Below are 18,727 nucleotides of genomic sequence, written 5' to 3' on the forward strand. Positions count from 1 at the left end.
TGTAAAACTACTCCTTTTCATCATCCTGCTTTGTCTGATTGTTCTCATGTTTGGCTCAGAGAAGATTGTTTAAAGAAATCACTTCAACCACCTTATTCTGGCCCTTTTCGTGTTGTTAAACGTGTTAATGAATACCTTTTTACTATTGATATTGCAGGTAAAATTGTTAACGTCTCCACGGAACGTCTCAAACCAGCCTTTTTACCCAAGGAAATTCCTCTGGATCATCTTGCTGTTTCTTTTCCTGCCACTTCATCCATTCCTTCAGTTTTGCCTTCTCGACCTTTAAGAACATACTGTGGTCCCAAGAAGAAAGTTCGTTTCGCAACGTAGAACGTCGCTGGGGAGGGAGTACTGTGGCAGCCCTTGCGATTTATTCCCCATTTTTAGTTATTTTCTAGTTTCTTTATTTATTTGTTATCAAACTAATTTCAAGCAATTTATGTTTCTTAGATACTAAAAAAAGGAATGTTGTTTATTAAAAAAAGGTTATGGGAATGATTTCCCTAATTTATCTTATACTTATGAAATAAATAGACTTTGTAAAGTTATACGTGTTTACTAATATCAAGCTTACAAAAGAATAAATAATTTCTTTTTTTTAATAAACAACATTCCTTTTTTTTAGTATCTAAGAAACATAAATTGCTTGAAATTAGTTTGATAACAAATAAATAAAGAAACTAGAAAATAACTAAAAATGGGGAATAAATCGCAAGGGCTGCCACAGTACTCCCTCCCCAGCGACGTTCTACGTTGCGAAACGAACTTTCTTCTTGGGACCACAGTATGTTCTTAAAGGTCGAGAAGGCAAAACTGAAGGAATGGATGAAGTGGCAGGAAAAGAAACAGCAAGATGATCCAGAGGAATTTCCTTGGGTAAAAAGGCTGGTTTGAGACGTTCCGTGGAGACGTTAACAATTTTACCTGCAATATCAATAGTAAAAAGGTATTCATTAACACGTTTAACAACACGAAAAGGGCCAGAATAAGGTGGTTGAAGTGATTTCTTTAAACAATCTTCTCTGAGCCAAACATGAGAACAATCAGACAAAGCAGGATGATGAAAAGGAGTAGTTTTACAATGATGAGCAGTAGGTCTGGATTTAATCAATCTCATATGTTCTCTATGTTTTTCAAATTTCGTGCACGACAATCGTCAGGAGAGCCAAAACGTAAACACGATTCTTTGACAGGCTTGTCTTTTCTATCACGTCGGGGTCACCAGTTATGGGAATGATTTCCCTAATTTATCTTATACTTATGAAATAAATAGACTTTGTAAAGTTATACGTGTTTACTAATATCAAGCTTACAAAAGAATAAATAATTTCTTTTTTTAATAAACAACATTCCTTTTTTTAGTATCTAAGAAACATAAATTGCTTGAAATTAGTTTGATAACAAATAAATAAAGAAACTAGAAAATAACTAAAAATGGGGAATAAATCGCAAGGGCTGCCACAGTACTCCCTTAAAAAGCCAAGAAAGGAAATTTCAGACTGGCCAAAAAGACTTTTTGATAAATTAATAGTCATACCAAACTGTTTAAGACGAGAGAAAAGAATTTCAAGATGTTCAAAGTGTTCTTCAACATTATTAGAGGCTATTAAAATGTCATCTAAATAGCAAAAACAGAAGTCTAAGCCAGCAAGAATAATATTCATAAGACGTTGAAAAGTCTGAGCAGCATTACATAGTCCGAAAGGCATGACAAGAAATTCAAAAAGACCGAAAGGAGTGGTTACAGCCGTCTTAGGTATATCTTCAGCAGCAACAGGAACTTGATAATAAGCCTTGACCAAGTCAATTTTAGAAAATATATTCTTACCATGTAATCCCATTGTTAAATCTTGAATATGTGGGAGAGGGTAACGGTCAGGAACAGTAATAGCATTAAGAGCACGATAATCTCCACAAAGTCTCCAGGAATTATCATTTTTAGGGACCATGTGCAGTGGAGAAGACCAACAGCTACTAGAAGGCCTACAAATACCTTGCTCAATCATAAGGTTAAATTCTTCACGAGCAAATTTAAGCTTCTCAGGAGAAAGTCTTCGTGGAGTAACAGAAATAGGAGGTCCTCTTGTAACAATATGATGTTCAACTTGATGTAACTTGTTGGAAGTCAAAGGTGCAAAATGCGTTAATTCAGGAAATCTTGCAAGGATTTTATGGTAAGGTGAGTCAGGAGAAGTAGTGCAAATCGACAAGTGATTAACATTAGACAGTTTCCCTTTAAATGACAATCCAGTAACACTGTCTAAAAGTTTTTTATTCTTGATGTCGATTAAAATCCCGTAATGACTCAAAAAGTCAGCTCCTAAAATAGGACGTTGAATATCCGCGACACAAAATTTCCATTTAAAATTTCTGCGCAGTCCAAGATTTAAAACTAAGGTTTTAACTCCATAGGTATTAATCCTGGATCCATTAGCAGCAAACAGTTTAAAAGATGAAGAAGATTGAGAAAACTGAGCTAATCTTTTAGGAATCAATGAAATGTCAGCTCCGGTATCGACAAGAAAATTGAGTAATGAAGTTTTATCAGTAACAATGAGGCGACTACAAGGTAAACCGTCACAATCTGCCTCATGACTCAACGGCAAAATCAGTTTTCCGGATTTGCAGTAAAAGCTTTAGACATAGCACAAGGTATTGTACATTTTTGAGCTTTATCACCAAATTTCTTATGATAAAAACAAGTAGGCACTTTATCAGATTTATCAGATTTATCAGATTTATCAGATTTATCATTCTTGAAATACTTATTCCGAGAATTTGATCTAAATCTCTTGTTATAATTAAATCTAGATCTCGATCTGCTTCTATAGCGTTTAACTTCTAAAGCGGAAATTCTACGCTCCAAATCAGCTAAACTAGAGGAACCAGATTCAGGTGTAGAAGTTACAGCGGCAATTTGTAAGCCCGAATCTCTCTCCAAAATTTTATCAGCTAATTCAGCAAGCTTGATTAAAGGAGCTTCATCAACAACAGCTAAAGTAGCTTGAACTCTAAGAGGTAATCTTTGAAGCCAGATCGAATGGAGAATATTCTCAGAAATAGCATTTCCAGCTAATTGTTTAAGTTCTCGAAGCAATTCCGTCGGCTTTTTATCATTTAATTCAATTCCAGCTAATAATTGACGTAACCTTTTCTCCTCAGAATCAGAAAATCGATTTATAAGTACATTTTTTAAATAAAGATATTTATCTCGCTCTGGAGGATTTTCAACGATCTCAGCAACAGCTACTAAAGCTTGTTCATCAAGGTGACGTATAACCGAATTATATTTAACATCATCAGAACGAATTCTATATATTAAAAATTCACTTTCCAATTGAGCAAACCAAAGTTTCGGTTGTTTATGCCAAAAAGATGGCAATTTCAAAAGACGGAATTCATTCGAGTGAATTTCTTGGGTGTCACCTCGTATAGCTGATGAATGTTGATCAGAAAAGAGAGTCCGGTTAACATCATGTTGATCCTTCGTTTCCAGAAGCAGATGTTCTTGAGGTTGTTCAGTCGATGTCCCAGGAGAAGACACAGGAGAACGTTCAACAGGCATCTCGAAGAAAGATTTCAAATTTCGTGCACGACAATCGTCAGGAGAGCCAAAACGTAAACACGATTCTTTGACAGGCTTGTCTTTTCTATCACGTCGGGGTCACCAGTTATGGGAATGATTTCCCTAATTTATCTTATACTTATGAAATAAATAGACTTTGTAAAGTTATACGTGTTTACTAATATCAAGCTTACAAAAGAATAAATAATTTCTTTTTTTTAATAAACAACATTCCTTTTTTTTAGTATCTAAGAAACATAAATTGCTTGAAATTAGTTTGATAACAAATAAATAAAGAAACTAGAAAATAACTAAAAATGGGGAATAAATCGCAAGGGCTGCCACAGTACTCCCTCCCCAGCGACGTTCTACGTTGCGAAACGAACTTTCTTCTTGGGACCACAGTATGTTCTTAAAGGTCGAGAAGGCAAAACTGAAGGAATGGATGAAGTGGCAGGAAAAGAAACAGCAAGATGATCCAGAGGAATTTCCTTGGGTAAAAAGGCTGGTTTGAGACGTTCCGTGGAGACGTTAACAATTTTACCTGCAATATCAATAGTAAAAAGGTATTCATTAACACGTTTAACAACACGAAAAGGGCCATAATAAGGTGGTTGAAGTGATTTCTTTAAACAATCTTCTCTGAGCCAAACATGAGAACAATCAGACAAAGCAGGATGATGAAAAGGAGTAGTTTTACAATGATGAGCAGTAGGTCTGGATTTAATCAATCTCATATGTTCTCTATGTTTTTCAATAAAAATTTCAGGATCCGCAGGCAAATCTTCATCAATGAAAAATTCTCCAGGTAAACGAAGAGTAGATCCATAAAGCATTTCAGCAGGAGAAGCTTGTAAATCTTCTTTAAAACAAGTCCGAAGTCCAAGTAAAACGGAGGGTAAAACTTCAATCCAATTATTCTTAGCATGACACATGATAGCACTCTTCAAGGTACGATGCCATCTTTCCAGAATTCCATTAGAAGCAGGATGATAAGCAGAAGTTCTGACACGCTCACAGCCAATAAGATTAGTAAGAGCTTTAAATAAAGCAGCTTCAAATTGAGGACCTTGGTCCGTAGTGACTGTAAATGGAGCACCGTATCTTGCAACCCAGTGTGAATAAAAGGCCGTAGAAACAATATCAGCAGTGACTTCAGATAAAGGAACAGCTTCAGGCCATCTGGAGAACCGATCAATCATAGTAAGACAATACCGAAAACCTTGACAGACAGGAAGAGGTCCAATTAAATCAAGATGTATATGTTGAAAACGTTGATCTGGAACAGAAATCTTGACAGGTAAATTTTTGTTATGTCTTGAAATCTTGGAACGCTGACAAGAAAGACAAGATCTTGACCATTCTTTAATGTCTTTTTTAATTGAAGGCCAAACAAATTTTTGTTGAATTTGTTTTAAAGTCGCTCTACCACTAGGATGAGCCAAACCGTGAACAATATCAAAAATTCTTCTTCGTAAACGTAAAGGAACATAAGGACGAATATTCTCAGTGGAACAATCACAAAATATAGGTGAAATTGAACCAGTAAGAATTAATTTTTGTAGCTTAAGAGAAGAATTGTTAAAAAGAGATTTAAGTTCTTCATCTTCCTTTTGACAGTTAGCAAGATCTTCAAGAGAAACAATGACAGGCAAAGAAATAGCATTAATTCTTGAAAATAAATCAGCAACAATATTATCTCTTCCAGAAATATGTCTGATGTCAGTGGAAAATTGTGCAATAAAATCCAGTTGACGAATTTGCCGAGGAGAAGCTTTATCCATCTTCTGATGAAAGGCAAATATTAAAGGTTTATGATCTGTTTGAATAATAAATTCACGTCCTTCAAGAAGATATCTGAAATGTTTAATAGCAGAATAAATACTAAGAAGCTCTCTATCATAAGTGCTATAATTACATTGAGTATCATTTAATTTTTTAGAGAAAAAGGCAATCGGTTTGGAAATCCCATCAATAATTTGTTCCAAGGCCGCTCCAATAGCAAAATCAGAAGCATCACAAGAAAGAATAAGAGGAACTGCAGGAACAGGATGAGTCAAAGTAGTAATCTTGGTAAGTTCTTCTTTACAAAAACGAAAAGCTTCCTCCGCTTCAGGTGTCCAAATAATTAGTCTTCTATCACGCTTCTTACTGTCCTTTAAATAATCTGTCAAAATAGCTTGATGTTTAGCAGCATCTTTTAAACACCGGCGATAGAAATTAATGACTCCTAAAAATCTTCGTAAGTCTAGAAATGTTTTAGGCTTTTTAAAATCAATAATAGCTTTAATTTTCTCTGTTGTAGGCTTGATTCCTTGATTAGAAATTAAAAAGCCAAGAAAGGAAATTTCAGACTGGCCAAAAAGACTTTTTGATAAATTAATAGTCATACCAAACTGTTTAAGACGAGAGAAAAGAATTTCAAGATGTTCAAAGTGTTCTTCAACATTATTAGAGGCTATTAAAATGTCATCTAAATAGCAAAAACAGAAGTCTAAGCCAGCAAGAATAATATTCATAAGACGTTGAAAAGTCTGAGCAGCATTACATAGTCCGAAAGGCATGACAAGAAATTCAAAAAGACCGAAAGGAGTGGTTACAGCCGTCTTAGGTATATCTTCAGCAGCAACAGGAACTTGATAATAAGCCTTGACCAAGTCAATTTTAGAAAATATATTCTTACCATGTAATCCCATTGTTAAATCTTGAATATGTGGGAGAGGGTAACGGTCAGGAACAGTAATAGCATTAAGAGCACGATAATCTCCACAAAGTCTCCAGGAATTATCATTTTTAGGGACCATGTGCAGTGGAGAAGACCAACAGCTACTAGAAGGCCTACAAATACCTTGCTCAATCATAAGGTTAAATTCTTCACGAGCAAATTTAAGCTTCTCAGGAGAAAGTCTTCGTGGAGTAACAGAAATAGGAGGTCCTCTTGTAACAATATGATGTTCAACTTGATGTAACTTGTTGGAAGTCAAAGGTGCAAAATGCGTTAATTCAGGAAATCTTGCAAGGATTTTATGGTAAGGTGAGTCAGGAGAAGTAGTGCAAATCGACAAGTGATTAACATTAGACAGTTTCCCTTTAAATGACAATCCAGTAACACTGTCTAAAAGTTTTTTATTCTTGATGTCGATTAAAATCCCGTAATGACTCAAAAAGTCAGCTCCTAAAATAGGACGTTGAATATCCGCGACACAAAATTTCCATTTAAAATTTCTGCGCAGTCCAAGATTTAAAACTAAGGTTTTAACTCCATAGGTATTAATCCTGGATCCATTAGCAGCAAACAGTTTAAAAGATGAAGAAGATTGAGAAAACTGAGCTAATCTTTTAGGAATCAATGAAATGTCAGCTCCGGTATCGACAAGAAAATTGAGTAATGAAGTTTTATCAGTAACAATGAGGCGACTACAAGGTAAACCGTCACAATCTGCCTCATGACTCAACGGCAAAATCAGTTTTCCGGATTTGCAGTAAAAGCTTTAGACATAGCACAAGGTATTGTACATTTTTGAGCTTTATCACCAAATTTCTTATGATAAAAACAAGTAGGCACTTTATCAGATTTATCAGATTTATCAGATTTATCAGATTTATCATTCTTGAAATACTTATTCCGAGAATTTGATCTAAATCTCTTGTTATAATTAAATCTAGATCTCGATCTGCTTCTATAGCGTTTAACTTCTAAAGCGGAAATTCTACGCTCCAAATCAGCTAAACTAGAGGAACCAGATTCAGGTGTAGAAGTTACAGCGGCAATTTGTAAGCCCGAATCTCTCTCCAAAATTTTATCAGCTAATTCAGCAAGCTTGATTAAAGGAGCTTCATCAACAACAGCTAAAGTAGCTTGAACTCTAAGAGGTAATCTTTGAAGCCAGATCGAATGGAGAATATTCTCAGAAATAGCATTTCCAGCTAATTGTTTAAGTTCTCGAAGCAATTCCGTCGGCTTTTTATCATTTAATTCAATTCCAGCTAATAATTGACGTAACCTTTTCTCCTCAGAATCAGAAAATCGATTTATAAGTACATTTTTTAAATAAAGATATTTATCTCGCTCTGGAGGATTTTCAACGATCTCAGCAACAGCTACTAAAGCTTGTTCATCAAGGTGACGTATAACCGAATTATATTTAACATCATCAGAACGAATTCTATATATTAAAAATTCACTTTCCAATTGAGCAAACCAAAGTTTCGGTTGTTTATGCCAAAAAGATGGCAATTTCAAAAGACGGAATTCATTCGAGTGAATTTCTTGGGTGTCACCTCGTATAGCTGATGAATGTTGATCAGAAAAGAGAGTCCGGTTAACATCATGTTGATCCTTCGTTTCCAGAAGCAGATGTTCTTGAGGTTGTTCAGTCGATGTCCCAGGAGAAGACACAGGAGAACGTTCAACAGGCATCTCGAAGAAAGATTTCAAATTTCGTGCACGACAATCGTCAGGAGAGCCAAAACGTAAACACGATTCTTTGACAGGCTTGTCTTTTCTATCACGTCGGGGTCACCAGTTATGGGAATGATTTCCCTAATTTATCTTATACTTATGAAATAAATAGACTTTGTAAAGTTATACGTGTTTACTAATATCAAGCTTACAAAAGAATAAATAATTTCTTTTTTTTAATAAACAACATTCCTTTTTTTTAGTATCTAAGAAACATAAATTGCTTGAAATTAGTTTGATAACAAATAAATAAAGAAACTAGAAAATAACTAAAAATGGGGAATAAATCGCAAGGGCTGCCACAGTGGAGAACCGATCAATCATAGTAAGACAATACCGAAAACCTTGACAGACAGGAAGAGGTCCAATTAAATCAAGATGTATATGTTGAAAACGTTGATCTGGAACAGAAATCTTGACAGGTAAATTTTTGTTATGTCTTGAAATCTTGGAACGCTGACAAGAAAGACAAGATCTTGACCATTCTTTAATGTCTTTTTTAATTGAAGGCCAAACAAATTTTTGTTGAATTTGTTTTAAAGTCGCTCTACCACTAGGATGAGCCAAACCGTGAACAATATCAAAAATTCTTCTTCGTAAACGTAAAGGAACATAAGGACGAATATTCTCAGTGGAACAATCACAAAATATAGGTGAAATTGAACCAGTAAGAATTAATTTTTGTAGCTTAAGAGAAGAATTGTTAAAAAGAGATTTAAGTTCTTCATCTTCCTTTTGACAGTTAGCAAGATCTTCAAGAGAAACAATGACAGGCAAAGAAATAGCATTAATTCTTGAAAATAAATCAGCAACAATATTATCTCTTCCAGAAATATGTCTGATGTCAGTGGAAAATTGTGCAATAAAATCCAGTTGACGAATTTGCCGAGGAGAAGCTTTATCCATCTTCTGATGAAAGGCAAATATTAAAGGTTTATGATCTGTTTGAATAATAAATTCACGTCCTTCAAGAAGATATCTGAAATGTTTAATAGCAGAATAAATACTAAGAAGCTCTCTATCATAAGTGCTATAATTACATTGAGTATCATTTAATTTTTTAGAGAAAAAGGCAATCGGTTTGGAAATCCCATCAATAATTTGTTCCAAGGCCGCTCCAATAGCAAAATCAGAAGCATCACAAGAAAGAATAAGAGGAACTGCAGGAACAGGATGAGTCAAAGTAGTAATCTTGGTAAGTTCTTCTTTACAAAAACGAAAAGCTTCCTCCGCTTCAGGTGTCCAAATAATTAGTCTTCTATCACGCTTCTTACTGTCCTTTAAATAATCTGTCAAAATAGCTTGATGTTTAGCAGCATCTTTTAAACACCGGCGATAGAAATTAATGACTCCTAAAAATCTTCGTAAGTCTAGAAATGTTTTAGGCTTTTTAAAATCAATAATAGCTTTAATTTTCTCTGTTGTAGGCTTGATTCCTTGATTAGAAATTAAAAAGCCAAGAAAGGAAATTTCAGACTGGCCAAAAAGACTTTTTGATAAATTAATAGTCATACCAAACTGTTTAAGACGAGAGAAAAGAATTTCAAGATGTTCAAAGTGTTCTTCAACATTATTAGAGGCTATTAAAATGTCATCTAAATAGCAAAAACAGAAGTCTAAGCCAGCAAGAATAATATTCATAAGACGTTGAAAAGTCTGAGCAGCATTACATAGTCCGAAAGGCATGACAAGAAATTCAAAAAGACCGAAAGGAGTGGTTACAGCCGTCTTAGGTATATCTTCAGCAGCAACAGGAACTTGATAATAAGCCTTGACCAAGTCAATTTTAGAAAATATATTCTTACCATGTAATCCCATTGTTAAATCTTGAATATGTGGGAGAGGGTAACGGTCAGGAACAGTAATAGCATTAAGAGCACGATAATCTCCACAAAGTCTCCAGGAATTATCATTTTTAGGGACCATGTGCAGTGGAGAAGACCAACAGCTACTAGAAGGCCTACAAATACCTTGCTCAATCATAAGGTTAAATTCTTCACGAGCAAATTTAAGCTTCTCAGGAGAAAGTCTTCGTGGAGTAACAGAAATAGGAGGTCCTCTTGTAACAATATGATGTTCAACTTGATGTAACTTGTTGGAAGTCAAAGGTGCAAAATGCGTTAATTCAGGAAATCTTGCAAGGATTTTATGGTAAGGTGAGTCAGGAGAAGTAGTGCAAATCGACAAGTGATTAACATTAGACAGTTTCCCTTTAAATGACAATCCAGTAACACTGTCTAAAAGTTTTTTATTCTTGATGTCGATTAAAATCCCGTAATGACTCAAAAAGTCAGCTCCTAAAATAGGACGTTGAATATCCGCGACACAAAATTTCCATTTAAAATTTCTGCGCAGTCCAAGATTTAAAACTAAGGTTTTAACTCCATAGGTATTAATCCTGGATCCATTAGCAGCAAACAGTTTAAAAGATGAAGAAGATTGAGAAAACTGAGCTAATCTTTTAGGAATCAATGAAATGTCAGCTCCGGTATCGACAAGAAAATTGAGTAATGAAGTTTTATCAGTAACAATGAGGCGACTACAAGGTAAACCGTCACAATCTGCCTCATGACTCAACGGCAAAATCAGTTTTCCGGATTTGCAGTAAAAGCTTTAGACATAGCACAAGGTATTGTACATTTTTGAGCTTTATCACCAAATTTCTTATGATAAAAACAAGTAGGCACTTTATCAGATTTATCAGATTTATCAGATTTATCAGATTTATCATTCTTGAAATACTTATTCCGAGAATTTGATCTAAATCTCTTGTTATAATTAAATCTAGATCTCGATCTGCTTCTATAGCGTTTAACTTCTAAAGCGGAAATTCTACGCTCCAAATCAGCTAAACTAGAGGAACCAGATTCAGGTGTAGAAGTTACAGCGGCAATTTGTAAGCCCGAATCTCTCTCCAAAATTTTATCAGCTAATTCAGCAAGCTTGATTAAAGGAGCTTCATCAACAACAGCTAAAGTAGCTTGAACTCTAAGAGGTAATCTTTGAAGCCAGATCGAATGGAGAATATTCTCAGAAATAGCATTTCCAGCTAATTGTTTAAGTTCTCGAAGCAATTCCGTCGGCTTTTTATCATTTAATTCAATTCCAGCTAATAATTGACGTAACCTTTTCTCCTCAGAATCAGAAAATCGATTTATAAGTACATTTTTTAAATAAAGATATTTATCTCGCTCTGGAGGATTTTCAACGATCTCAGCAACAGCTACTAAAGCTTGTTCATCAAGGTGACGTATAACCGAATTATATTTAACATCATCAGAACGAATTCTATATATTAAAAATTCACTTTCCAATTGAGCAAACCAATTTGAAAATAATTTTTATGAAAATATTTATAAAAAATATTATTTGTTTGGGTAATTTGGATTTTAATTATACTTATTACAAATTAAAGTTTATTTTTCTAAACATATGTTCTATGAACAAAGATATTCCACGATAAAATCCGAATTATTAATAAATTGACAGCGACACGTTTGACATTCGATAAACACATAGCACGTGTCTTATCATCCATACAGCACAGAAACTTTCAGCAACATTGCTGTAACGTTACAATCCCTAGTAACAAAAAACATTGGCGCAATATTGGAAAGTAGTATAAAGACAATATTCCAAATATTGGTCCAATATTGTAAAGTGGACCCTTCATCTTATTTAGCCAATTTGTCTAAGCAGAAAGATTGGTTCAATATTGATTCAGCATTAGGCCAATATTGAACCAATCGATTTTTTATCTTGGACATTAATTGCATTTTAATTTGGAGCCAATATTTTATAACCAATATTGGCGTTACATTGGAAAACATTGGGAAAATATTGGCCAATACATTCCCAATATAATCAATATTTAATCAATATTAGTCAATATGCTGCCAATGTATTTTGCTACTAGGGATATTACGAGTTGCAATGTAATATTGCAGAGACGTTTCAGAAACATGCAATATCAATATTACGCCGAAATGTTCCAGTAATATTGCAGAAATATTATAAAATTCCGAAAATATAACATATTAAAAAATATGCATCAAGTGTTCCAATAATATACGTTCAACTTCGAGTAAGAAGACATTTGTGACATTTTTTAATAGTTTTGTGAGATTTAAATATTTGATTTGTGTGCAATATTTATACCAAAGACTATAATTATATATGATAATTTTATTTTTTTATTTGAAAAATTGTTCAATTTATTGTTCTATTATAAATGTCAAAAAGTGCAATTAAACAACTATAAATGTAATGCTAAGAAATTCATATATATGTATTTATTAATATTATTGCTTTTAACAATAACTAAAATAATGCTATTTAAAAATAATGCTACTTAGATAATAGAATATTATGTAAGTTTTTATTCTTATATAAAATGTAATAATAATTTTCTAATTTTCTATACTTCTAATATATTTTAGATTTTAATAGATACACTTTGAGAATATATAAAAATATTCAAGAGAAATAAGAAAAAAATTCATTGCAATTGCGTAAATTCACAATTTTTTATCCAAATTTTGAATGCAAAAAGATTATAAAGTTACACAAATTGCAACGAATTTCTTTTTATCTCTCTTGTCTTTATATATTCTCAAGGTTTATCTACTAAATTTGAAGCGTTATGCATATTTTTAGCAACGCGTTTCAGGGGCGGTTGTTCCAACTTCTTGGTAAACTTATCTACCAGGTAAGCATGTATCTATCTTCATTTCTTTTCTTAAATAAATAAAGACAAAATATATTTACCTGATAGGTAAGTTTACCAAGAAGTTGGAACAACCGACCCTCAATGTATCAAATACATTGCATGTAACATTGCAGTAGTCTTACATTGTAATATTTCTCAGGGCGGACACTTCAGCGTTGCCGCAAGCTTGCAGTAACATTGCAGAAACATTTCGCAACGTCCATGCAATATTACAATATTTCAGTGTAAGGTTTCTGCAAAGTTTTTATAATCTTTTGGTGCTGTATGAACAAAAATAAAGATAAACAAAAAAATCGCTGAAGAATATTGCAATTTGCACACGTATAAAGTAAAATATTTAAGTAGAATTTGAATCAAACTGATGGCGACTAATAATCGTACTAATCAATATCTGATACTAATCTGTCATTGGATAGGAAAGGCGTGGGAGTATATCATATCACATTCTAGGTAAGTTTAATATCATATATGAAGAGTAAAGAAAAAAGATAGTGAAACATTTCGGCAAATAAGATTACGCGAGCGATAAGATTACGTCAGCTTTTAACTCAGCCTACAGATACGGTGGGCACCATCTCGTATTGAGGCCTCAGTCGTGCCGAATCGATTTCCACTATGCCAGGTGAGCAAAAAGTATATTTATTAATATATATAGTACATTAAAATAGAAATGAAAAGGATATCGGCTTTTCCATAATTACATTAATTCTCTGTTTTAATTCTCTGTTCTCTCATAAACTTCTCTTTTCTCTTCGACATTTACTTTATTATGGATATTATCGAATATCGTTTTCTTTTTTCTAATTTTTTCCCTGTTAAAAATAAATCTAAAGAAGTATAAAACTAAAATTACAGTTTTATTAGAGCTAATTTAAACCTAATTAAAGAGAGTAAAATTTAATTTCTATTTCAGAAACTTAATTTTATGAAATTGAATTATAATAATTATAAAAAAAGTTTAATCAATTTAGTTAAATTTAGAAATGTAACAAAAAAACTTTAAATAATTTTTAGAACTTTTTACATTTATATATTTTAGATTATATAATTCTATGACACATTAATTGCGTCAACACGTATACACTTACATGTAATATTTGCATGATATATTACACGTAATATATCATGCATTGAATTGCATATATTATACATTAAATACTTATGTTATTGCTACAATAATTACACAAATAAAATTGTGGGAATAACTAAAGATAAATCATATTTTACCAGAAATCTAATTAAGCATTAAATATAATTATTTTGTTTTAAAAATATGTAAATTATATGATCGTAAAGATAGTACGTGCGATATGTGAAATCATCGATTAGAAGAATTGTCTGGAAAAGTGTTATCATATTGATTACAAGAAATGTGTGTCGGTGCGCATTAATGTTACGTAACACGCGTAATCGTTATATATAGATTTATACAGATGTCTTTTGAGATTGTACAAAATAAGATTTGTATTATTTAGTGGAATTAAATATGGCATTATCAAAATCAACGAAGATCTATAGATTAATACCAATTATTAAAACAAATAATTAATTTTAATAACTTTTTGAAGTGATATTTTATAAAAAATACATCAATTTTATAGAATATAATGTCTACTATTTTTACTATGTACTTTTATAGTTAAAAAAAACAAGCAATTTTACCAAAAATTATTTTTGTAACAATTGTCAGTACAAAAGAATGCTTTTAAATTTAAAAAGAAAGATTAACGTGAAAAATTTGTATATTTTTATTTTATGTCAAATCAAATATCAAAATCATAATAAATCAAATATTAAACATTAAGTAATATGAGTTTTTCATTCGCCGAAATAAAGGCAAGAAATTGAAACTTGATGGATCAATTCGAATTCACTAATTTTTTAATTTACTCAACATAATAGTCTTGCTGACAGTTTATCATTGTTACAGCCTACAGATGGGTCAGTCGTGTCGGCTCTCAATCGCTGCCAGAAAACGCGGTCAGCGGCGGCCGCGACAGTGACGGAAGTGCAATTTACGTCGGCAGAGCTTTTCACGATGGCGACATGGTGCCGGCGAAAGTGATTCCCGACAAGGGTGTTGCTTATATTAGTCACGGCGGCGAGGAACATCCCAAAGATAATTACGAGGTGCGAAGAAAGTGCAAAATCAACAGATTTTCTTCTTTACGTTACGAGAAACGTGACATGAGCATCGTGCGAAGCTTTGTATTGCTTTACCGCTCCATCAGAGATTGACACTCTCTGTAAAATGGCATAAAAATTATATCATAAAGTATACTTTGCCGTATTTTTACACAAACATTATAATTATGTAAAGTTAATCGGTTCTGACTTTTTTACATTTATCATCGATAAAAATTTGCTTAATTATTATAACAATTGTATAAATCGATTTGGATTTGTCTGGGGAACAATTTCTCTTAATTCTATAACAGCGCTTTAGCTGTTATAGAAGCGATTACATCATTTTCGTAACTTACGTAACGTATCGTAAAAGGGGTACATAATCAAAGTACACAACTTATTAATTGTATTGTCGTCGTCGTTTTATTAGATTCAAGATAATCTCGCGATATCAGTTTTTGCAGGAAGTACAGCTATTGAACCGACGAAGATATTAGATTCGATATTGACAATAATTTCTGACCAATAATTCGCACAAGATTGTTATAACGATACTTTGCTATCTGATTATCTTCTTCAAGTAACAACGATAACAGCGAATGGCAGAATTAATGGTCCATAATAATTGTAAGTAATTAAAAATACCAAGGTCTTACCAGTTATTGTGATATTGCCAGGTCTTATGTCAGGGAGAATTTGCATGGGAGTTCTGCAGCAACGGTGAAGTACCAGAGGATGCGATAATCGCCGGTCAAACCGGGGATGGAGAACCTCTGTACGTTGGCCGTGTCCTCCATAGTGGATCTCAAACGATTGGCAAGGTCGGTCTTTTCGGTACCTGTTTAATTTCGGGGGTCAGCAGTAACGATGACCGTTTCGAAAATGCGGAACGACGTTTTTGATTATTCAAAGCACGCTTTTCCATTCAAAGTGTCCGCCAATCTGCGCCTAGCATTTGGCAGACAAAACTCATTCTTATCGTGCGCAACCTTGTTAGACAAGAAACATAATAATTTAGTTCTAAGGAGTTTGTAAAATAAAACACTTTTTTTCAGATACAACCGAGTCACGGATGCCTGTACATTCCGTTTGACGGCGAGGAGCTGTCGTTCAAAGATTACGAAGTACTCGTCGTACACTAACTCGATTGCGGATGTCCGAAGATTGAACATGCAATACGCATTTTATACACGACCTGAGTTAATTGAGACAAGCAAAACAACCTCCAAACAAGAGCATTGTAATCACAAAAAGAATTGAATAGAAAATTATTGCGAAAAAAAATTGTTCGGTTTTCTAAATATATTTGTAAAAATTCATAAATAAAACGACGACAAAATAGCAACAAATAATTATTTTCTTATTATATTTTCAATTATTACTGACGAGTAATAAATATAGTTTATACCGGGGATTATTACGAAGAACGATCCGTATTCCTTATTTATCTCATCGTTTTTGCATAATTTATTATGTTAATTGATAAAGTTAATTATTACATAATTAAATACACACAAAGAGTCATTTTTCTTCAGTCACTCATCACTCTCTTTAGCCTCTCTCCCCCAAAATAGCAGTAGCTACGCTATTGTTACTTATTATTATATTATAAAACTAGTAAAACACGTGATGATAAACTGATCAATAAAAATTATCATCATTTTATTTTTTTATATTGTCCTTGTTAATTATAATTTTAATGTCCCGTTTTGTATTTTAACTATGTATTTTGCATTGTTAACAGATTAATATAATGTAATATATAATAATACACATAATATTATGATAAGAAGAATAATTTAATTAAAATATTATCAATAAGCGACGTAATAAGAGTCATCTGCAAGGCAAACGAGCTGCGAAAATAACTAATACAGTCTTGACCTAAAAGTGATTATGTCGCTCCGATGAGGACGCGGAGAAATCGTTTCTGTCTATTAAATTCGATAGCTACGAAAAAAAATCGAAAGTTGCTTTATGCGCCGAACACGGAATTGAAATCGCTAACTGGCTCCATGGCTACTAACTAGAAATCCATGATCCTCGAATAGCGGTTCAGCGAAGCGAGAATGCAACGAAATAAAATATCTTTGGCCACAATTATTGCTGTCAGTAAACAATTTATAAATATTCGTAGGCTTGACCGTCAATGCCAATTGTAGAGAAGTATTATATAAGTTCTTGTAGAAGTATGATAGTAATATCTCCGTTGTTAAGTGACGCATTCTAGTAATTATGAAATTATTTAATAATGCCGGCCATTATGCAGTGACGCTAATATGCAAATGTATAATATTTGTCATGAGGCACGTTTATTCTTTTGAGCATTTTATTGAAACTTTGTTTAAGATACATTTTAGAATTTAACTACACAAACTTTGTCATCTGTTTTTTAAACTTGAGTTTATTATCACACCAATATATATATATATATATATATATATATATATATATATATATATATACATTTAAATACTTCTTTTATTATTTAATATTTTATTCAACTATACACATTTCGAGTTATGCAAAGTTAAATAATAGAATAAGATTTTATTTAAAAGATTGTAATCTTTTTAGGCATGTTTTAGCAAGCCTAATATGCCTCTTTTTTAAGGTAAACAATTTTAAAGTATTTATAAAGTAGCTATTTGATAAGTTGATTATAATTCTACCGCTAATCTAGAGTTTACATTACATATGATGCAAATTTACAGTACTCAATTATCAGAGTTGATATATTTTTTAAATTAAATTAATAGTTAAGAAAATAAATTTAATTACGTTATATTTACATAAACAAAAATTTAATTTAAAAGTTATATAAAAATTAAATGAAACTTAAAATTAAGTTAAATTAAAAGTTAATTTTAGAAAGCATTATTTTTGCATATGCATATACTCGGTTATACTTTTTCTCAATTTCAAATAAATAAATTTCAAATTAATAATTTTATATACAATAAAATACACTGTGTTTTAAAGAAAATTAATTTTTAAAATCTATTTCTGTGATAGAATCCAACTCATTATGCATTTTTGTAAGTAATATTCTAAGTAATAAATATTTATATTTAAGCCTAAGCTTTATTAAAATACATTGACGAATGCAATCACAAAATTTGCCAAATTTAAAGTATTGACTGCTAAAAAAATTATTCTACAAAATGTAAATGAGAGACTGTAATACTACCTTCTCCGCTAGTGGAATAACCAATTGGTTTCACCGCGAAAGAATCGTACCTCTCGCGCGCCATGATGACCAACGAGGATGGCTCTTGAGTAATGACCACCACAGACGCACCCTCGTCGGTCGGATATCAAGACAGAGAGAGGAACAGAGAGGGGGAGAGAGAGATAGAGATAGAGATAGAGATAGAGAGAGAGAGAGAGAGAAGGAGAGGTGCCGGTGACAGCTCTGCATCGAATATTTTATAAGCATCGCTGTGGAATTGCGAGCATTACTCACTTGACGGTATCATACGTCAGACTTAAGCCAGGGCCGCCTCTAGATGTCTTTCGTCGTTCGGACGCGACCTTGCGGATTATCGTCCGTTTCGATTTCGCGGGTACCGAGCCACACGAAACTCGGAGGATTTCACGACACGCGTGACACAAGGCCCCACCAGAGTCAAGGCCCGGTCGAATCCGGGACACGGACGAGGCTCCGGAGCGGGCTCTCGGTCCGAACGAGCGAAACCGCGCGAATGAACGATGACGAGCGACGTGTACATCGGGAAAATCCGCGGTAGTCCCAGGGAGCCGGTGGAAAATTGCTCGCGATAGCGACGACGTCGCTCGAGCTGCCGAGTCGCGCGGACAGCTTTGAATTCACCGTCGCAGA

General features: G+C 33.2%; 2 protein-coding genes and 2 long non-coding RNA genes across 35 annotated transcripts; 1 reads left to right on the forward strand and 3 right to left on the reverse strand.

Moving 5' to 3' along the window:
* Window positions 1–543: 543 nt before the first annotated feature.
* Window positions 544–4,420, reverse strand: LOC118648635. Its single transcript, XM_036294985.1, has 2 exons — window positions 4,317–4,420; window positions 544–1,131 (listed from the first exon to the last, which is right to left on the reverse strand). Exons 1-2 carry the CDS (start codon window positions 4,402–4,404, stop codon window positions 752–754), a joined length of 468 nt encoding a protein of 155 aa, XP_036150878.1. The 5' UTR covers window positions 4,405–4,420; the 3' UTR covers window positions 544–751.
* Window positions 1,458–16,170, forward strand: LOC105833177. 32 transcript variants are annotated; one of them, XR_004965364.1, is made up of 27 exons: window positions 1,458–1,877; window positions 1,946–2,182; window positions 2,416–2,655; window positions 2,815–3,021; window positions 3,166–3,271; window positions 3,500–4,134; window positions 4,338–4,466; window positions 4,540–4,868; window positions 4,956–5,113; window positions 5,189–5,378; window positions 5,511–5,641; window positions 5,874–6,179; window positions 6,366–6,602; window positions 6,836–7,075; window positions 7,235–7,441; window positions 7,586–7,691; window positions 7,920–8,452; window positions 8,540–8,697; window positions 8,773–8,962; window positions 9,095–9,225; window positions 9,458–9,763; window positions 9,950–10,186; window positions 10,420–10,659; window positions 10,819–11,025; window positions 11,170–11,275; window positions 13,176–13,209; window positions 13,312–13,379. XR_004965364.1 is itself a non-coding variant. In XM_036294987.1 (10 exons), exons 7-10 carry the CDS (start codon window positions 13,375–13,377, stop codon window positions 16,026–16,028), a joined length of 438 nt encoding a protein of 145 aa, XP_036150880.1. In that variant the 5' UTR covers window positions 8,308–8,452; window positions 9,950–10,186; window positions 10,420–10,659; window positions 10,819–11,025; window positions 11,170–11,275; window positions 13,176–13,209; window positions 13,312–13,374; the 3' UTR covers window positions 16,029–16,170. The 32 variants fall into 32 exon arrangements, 2 of the variants coding, with proteins under 2 accessions (XP_036150880.1, XP_036150879.1); XR_004965363.1 differs by having other exon boundaries at window positions 1,458–1,759; window positions 5,167–5,378; XR_004965365.1 differs by having other exon boundaries at window positions 1,458–1,759; window positions 5,874–6,297.
* LOC118648636 lies at window positions 14,867–18,488 on the reverse strand. Its single transcript, XR_004965385.1, has 3 exons — window positions 18,353–18,488; window positions 15,543–15,724; window positions 14,867–15,003 (listed from the first exon to the last, which is right to left on the reverse strand). It is a non-coding gene; the product is annotated as an uncharacterized LOC118648636 (long non-coding RNA).
* On the reverse strand, window positions 15,767–18,339 carry LOC114254275. Its single transcript, XR_003625646.2, has 2 exons — window positions 18,077–18,339; window positions 15,767–15,834 (listed from the first exon to the last, which is right to left on the reverse strand). It is a non-coding gene; the product is annotated as an uncharacterized LOC114254275 (long non-coding RNA).
* Window positions 18,489–18,727: the final 239 nt, after the last annotated feature.

This window comes from Monomorium pharaonis, unplaced genomic scaffold (assembly GCF_013373865.1).
Source record: "Monomorium pharaonis isolate MP-MQ-018 unplaced genomic scaffold, ASM1337386v2 scaffold_558, whole genome shotgun sequence".
NCBI classification, from domain to species: Eukaryota; Metazoa; Arthropoda; class Insecta; order Hymenoptera; family Formicidae; genus Monomorium; species Monomorium pharaonis.